General features: G+C 48.3%; 1 protein-coding gene across 1 annotated transcript in view; it reads right to left on the bottom strand.

The window, feature by feature from the left end:
- Window positions 1-4,631: 4,631 nt before the first annotated feature.
- The window catches only part of LOC130380641 (pleckstrin homology domain-containing family A member 5-like), a 30,788-nt gene continuing 29,207 nt past the window's right edge, over window positions 4,632-6,212 (bottom strand). The window contains exon 4 of the mRNA XM_056587905.1: window positions 4,632-4,770. Within this exon, the coding sequence (XP_056443880.1) occupies window positions 4,767-4,770 (4 nt within the window). The 3' untranslated portion in view covers window positions 4,632-4,766. The remainder of the gene's footprint in view (window positions 4,771-6,212) is intronic.

The raw sequence follows: 6,212 nt of genomic DNA, 5'->3' as shown, positions 1-6,212 counted from the left end.
GCAAGCTGGAATAAAAACAGACTCTCTGATAGCTCCTAGAATGTGGTGCTATATGAACTTACCGTGTGTGCGAGTGTGCGTGTGCTTGTGTGTTTTATTTGTGGTTGTTCTAAACAGTGAAAGAGAAACTCAGGTCAACAGAATAAGGGAGTAAAGAATATTTGAGTTTTATGGAACCACTGATCCTATCATCGTGACCAAAAAGTGTGGGACACAATGAGAACAGGGATAGAGAGAGAGAGAGAGAGAGAGAGTGAGAGAGAAAGACAGACGGAGAGTAGAGAACAGAGAGAGAGAGCGAGCGAGAGAGAGACAGAGTAGAGAACAGGGAGACCGAGAGAGAGAGAGCGAGAACAGAGACAGTGAGAACAGAGAGAGCAAGAGCGAGAGAGCGATAGAGTGAGAGAGAGAGTAGAGAACAGAGAGAGAGAGAGAGCGAGCGAGAGAGAGAGAGACAGAGTAGAGAACAGGGAGACCGAGTGGGAGAGAGAGAGTAGAGAACAGAGAGAGAGAGAGAGCGATCCATGCAGGTGGAGGCATGGAGACTTTGTTCGTTACTGTGTGGTTACTGAGGTGACGGCGAGTTTGAGACGGAGGACAGACAGGAACACCGCCTCCTCCACCAGCTCCCAGGCACCACCGGTCTCCACCTCCTCCTCCTCCTCCACCCTGTGGGAGCGGGGGGGTGCTGCTGGCGGGTAGATTAGGAGTCTGTCTATGAGTGAATGGTTGCGTGTGTATGTGTAGGCGTGTGTCTGTGTGCGTGCATGCGTGCCTGTGTGTGTCTGTATTTGCATCTGTGTTTTTGTGCGTGCATGTCTGTGTGTGTCTGTGTGCGTCTGTGTGTGTGTGTAGGTGGGCACAGCCCCAGGCTGGAGGAGCAGGTAGACAGACGACAGCCAAGAGCACGACCTGCCTGCCTCTCTCCGCTCACCAGAGTGTTGCATCATCACCCGGTCCACACACACACACACACACACACACACACACACACACACACACACACACACACACACACACACACACACACACACACACACACACACACACACACACACACACACACACACGCACACACACACCGCTCTGCTCCTCAGAAAGGATCTATGGATTTCAGCAGGGTGTGCTTGGTTCTTGTGGATCCTTCTTGTGGTGCACACCTAAACTGTCCAGGCCACATTTCCTGGGGACCATAAAGTCGGTCTCATCCTATCTTAATTATATCAGCAGAGGCCGACAGCAGTGTCGGCCACACTTTACAGGACATTAAACAGCTTTTGACTTTCTGGATGATTTCATAAGCTGGCTCTGCACTGAAACTGTCCGCCCATGTAATGAATGAATGAATGCATCAGTCAAGAATCATCTGTATCAATCTGTGAATTAAATGCTGAAAGATGCTATTAATAGTTGAGATTTGTTTTTAGCCTCGCCTAAGAAAGGCATTAAACCAGCCTACGATATAAGGAAGTCTTTTCTTGGGTGGAAGTCTATGCTCCCTGGAGAAGATGTATTTTTAGAACCATTGTGTATAAAATAATTACACACGACAGTCAGACATCTTGAGGGGAAAGAATCGTGATGTATGAAGCAGGCTATGAAGCAGTCATGATGTATTCATGTTCTTGCTCCACCAAGATAGGGCTGGGACAAGAAGCTGAACTACAACTGCATCATTTAAACCATTCATATCCTGATATACCATCCCTTAAAACTTAAAACCTCAAAACCAACATGATGATTGGGATATGAATACAAATAGGAATCTGTACAAATATAACTGGAGCTTTTACAACGCACCGAGTGGATTACAGCATTCCTACCTCACACTTCATGTAGTCCAGCAGTGACCAATCAACCAATCACCAGACGATGAAACAGTGAACCAATCACCGCACTGAAGCAGTGAACCAATCAACCAATCACCAGACGATGAAGCACTGAGCCAATCACCTGACGATGAAGTATTGAACCACTCAACCAATCACAAGACTTTAAAGCAGTGAACCAGTCACCAGATGATGGAGCAGTGAACCAATCACTAGAGGATGACGCAATTGACCAATCACCACACAATGAAGCAGTGAACCAATAAACCAATCACCAGACGATGAAGCAGTGAACCAATCAACCAATCAACAGACGATGAAGCAGTGAACCAATCAACCAACAACCAGACGATGAACCAGTGAACCAAACAACAGAGGATGAAGCAGTGAACCAATCAACAGACGATGAGGCAAACCAATCAACAGTCCACGAGGCAGTGAAACAATCAACAGACGATGAATCAGTGAACCAATCAACAGACTGGGTCGGATCAGAGTCGATGAATTGGTGAACTAAACACACACTCCCTCAACTTAGGACGAGCGCTTAGCTTACCGTGACCGTGGCAACGGTGACGAGGAGAGGAGTGCAGGGGAGGGAGAGGAGCTGGAGACGTTTATCCCCCCTGTCCAGTCTGTCCATCCGTCCGTCCACCTATCTGTCTCTGTATCTCCCTAGCTTTCTATCTTCTCTGTCTTCTGAGGGGTCTTCTCCTGTTCCTTCGGTCCTCCTCGCGGTGCTCCTCACTGGGGCTCCACCAACAGACTGCTCAGTCGGTCCGGTCCACCTCTTGTTTTTCCCTCCTGCTCTCAGCCTCTTTTATTTCTCCATCGCTCTGACAGCACCACCCCCCCCCCCCTCGTCTCCTCTCCATCCCTTTCTCTCTCTCTCTCTCTCCATTTTCTCTGTTTTTCACAGCATACTCTCACTCTCTTCCCTGACACTCTCTCTCTTTTGCACTCTCAATTTTCTCTATTTGTCACAGCTCTCTCTCTCTCTCTCTATCTTTCCTATCACAGGAACACTTAAATGCAGGCCAGCGCACAATAAGCACACACATACGAGCCAGAAGCCAATTTCATATACCCTCAATGATAACACACACACACACGCACGTAAAAACACACCACACACACATTAATCATCATTGACTTGACACACTGAGTGGCATCGGAACGCTAACTGGGTCAAAACGAGGCTGGTTTCAGGAAGTAAGCCACAGCTCGCTAGTTTCCAAACTATTCTCACAACACTGCATGCATCTCTCAGTACAGTGAATGCACTTCACCACACTGCATTCATATCTCATATCACTTCATGCATCTCGGTTCAATGAATGCACCTCGCCCTAGTGCGTTCGTGTCTGACATCGGTGCGTGCGTCTTTCCGCGCGGCACACGGCTCACATTGTTGAGTCCCTGAATGTTGCATTGTGAAAGCGACAGTATTTACTCTCGCAGTTCAAGGTGACAGTCTGATATCTGCCTGCCGTCCCAGATCAGACTCTGCAGACATGTGTGCATGGAGTCAGACACCGTTGACTGTTTAGCGATAGGCCGTGTGGCTCAGTGGTTCAGGAGGTAGTGGCGACATCAGCTGGGTACCATTACATCATCACGGTGTGTCATGTGTGCATCATTACATCATAGGGGTTCAGAAGGTAGTGTGACATCAGGTGTGTAACATTACATCACTATGGTTCAGACGGTACTGCGACATCATGTGTGTAACGTGACATCGTCCTTTACAGGAAAGAGTGCCGGAGCACCCCATCAGCACCCAGCATGGATGGGCGACTAATGGGCAACAGGACTCTGAGAGCGAGAGGTAAACGGAGAACGTACGACGAGACCAGAGGCTTAGGGCTGAAGGGCATTCAGAACACATCACCATGTGATTCACCACAAGGATTAATGCAGCGGGAAAATAATGAGCAGTTTACTGAGAGGATTAACGCTAAAGGAGCGGAGCGTTGTGGACAGGAGAGGGATGGAGAGTCTACCACGCCAATGCAATCAGAGAGAGAGAGAGAGAGAGAGAGAGAGAGAGAGAGAGAGAGAGAGAGAGAGAGGGGGAGAGGGAGAGAGAGAGAGGGGGAGAGGGAGAGAGAGAGGGAGAGGGAGAGGGAGAGGGAGAGAGAGGGAGAGGGAGAGAGAGAGAGAGAGAGAGAAAGTGCTGCATTCTGCTTGCCAGGAGCACTGGTACTCCGGCACGCTGTTGTCATGGATACCGATCTCCACACATGTAGATGGAGAAGAGACCACACGCTCACACACAGATGCACAACCATTGTCACTCACATTCACTCATTTCAATCAGAGAGAGAGAGAGAGAGAGAGAGAGAGAGAGAGAGAGAGAGAGAGAGAGAGAGAGAGAGAGAGAGAAAGAGAGAACGAGCTACACTGAGAGAGAGCAAGCGACACAGTAAGCGACACGGTGAGCGTGACAGTGAGCGAGAGAGTAGTACCAAAGGGAGAAAGAAGACTACAAATGACCTGCTATATCCAATCCAATCACTCATCAATCTCTCCTCTCCCTCCATCTCGTTTGTATATTGATCTCTGCATCATGCTCATATGTCAATCAACTTATTACCCCCCCCCACACTCACTCTCACCCACGTGGGCAAACATGCCTACATGCCTACATGCCTACATGCCTACACACACACACACACACACACACACACACACACACACACACACACACACACACACACACACACACACACACACACACACACACACACACACACACACACACACACACACACACACACACAATGATAGACACGCACAAGCATTCTTGGAATGACCCCGTCCAGGCGACCACAAAGTATAAACAAAGGACATCCCCTCCGTACAGTAGAAGACGTAGCGGATATAGCAGAACGGATCATGAAAACATAAACGTAACATCAACATGGATAGGGTCTCTTACCTGATGATGAGTCACAACGTGGAGCAGCGACAGATCAGCATCCATGCGGAGAGAGAGGGAGAGAGGGAGAAGGAGAGAGAGGGGGGGAGAGAGAGAGAGTTAGCAAACCAATGTGTAGTTTGTAATGTGAAGTCATACAGAGAGAGTCCAATGGCTTGCATCATTGTATCACGAGGACACTGTATCACATTATATTTAATTCACATTTGGTGTCAAGGCTTCAACGTCGCCCCCTAACCTTGAGCGGGTGGAACTGCACCCTCAAAAATCAATAACGTAACAATTCAGATTATTAAGCAATGGGCTGCTCCTTGCTCGGTGTCCAGTGGGACCCAAGCAAGATGCCTCACCCAAACTGCTCCTGATGAGCTGGCTGTCGCCTTGCATGGTTGACACCGCTGTCGGTGTGTGATTGTGTGAACGTTAGGCAGCATTGTAAAGCACTTTGACCGGCCATTGGTTAGAAAAGCGCTGCATAAGTCCATTAACCATTTTCAAAGGTTTCGGACAAGTTACACTTGGCCAAGTTTCAGATTCAGAATTTGTATTCTGCACGCACCATGAACTCAGTCAACGGCAGCAACAGATGATGCCTTCTGAGAGGAATATAAATGTGACACACAGACACCTCCACCCCTGTTAGGAGGGGCCTGCTACTACACCACCCTGTCCCTCCTCTTCCATCACCATCCACACGCTGAACCGTACCTAATACAGCACCCTGTCCATCCACCTCCATCACCATCCACACACTGAAGACCACCTGCACAGAGCCCTTCCCCAGAACGGGGGATCACTCTGTCTCCAGGGGGATTTACTGTGATTACTTAAGCTATTAACCATAAAACACTATTATTGTTGTGTTTATGGACCGGCTGGTAAACAGACAGTGGAGCCGCAGCACCCTCTACTGGCCACATGGGGAACTCGACATCTCAAGGGAATAAGTTATAACCCAGCACACCAACATCACGAAAGAAACGACAACGAGATGGGTAAAATAAAAAAGGACGGACAATTTGAGGAGGTCTTCATGTGCACAATTAGTATACTTTATATATTCGTTTAGAGTTCTTCTAATATTATAACGCGTAATTACTTGGACTAACAAACAATGATTTAGGTTATGCTGATTGATTGTATATTTTTGTGCATTTGTGTGCTGGCTTTGAATGAAAATCCATTCAGAAACCGTAACCTTCTGAATATAAAACTGGAGCTGAAAATACATCTCTCTCACACTCTCACACACACCCGCCCCCCCCCCCCCCCCCCCCCCCCCCCCCACCCCCACACAGCTTGGTGACATTATGGGATGTGCCTGTCCGTCTCTCTCATTGAGATTTGATTTAGTGTTTTAATTTAGTTTCCTTTGTCCTCATGTCTTCCAAGCGGCTCTCTCTGCACCTCCTTCCACCTAGCGACGGAATGCTACGCTATCA

Source organism: Gadus chalcogrammus, chromosome 4 (genome assembly GCF_026213295.1).
Source record: "Gadus chalcogrammus isolate NIFS_2021 chromosome 4, NIFS_Gcha_1.0, whole genome shotgun sequence".
In the NCBI taxonomy this organism is placed as follows: Eukaryota; Metazoa; Chordata; class Actinopteri; order Gadiformes; family Gadidae; genus Gadus; species Gadus chalcogrammus.
This window is presented reverse-complemented; position numbering and strand designations above follow the sequence as displayed.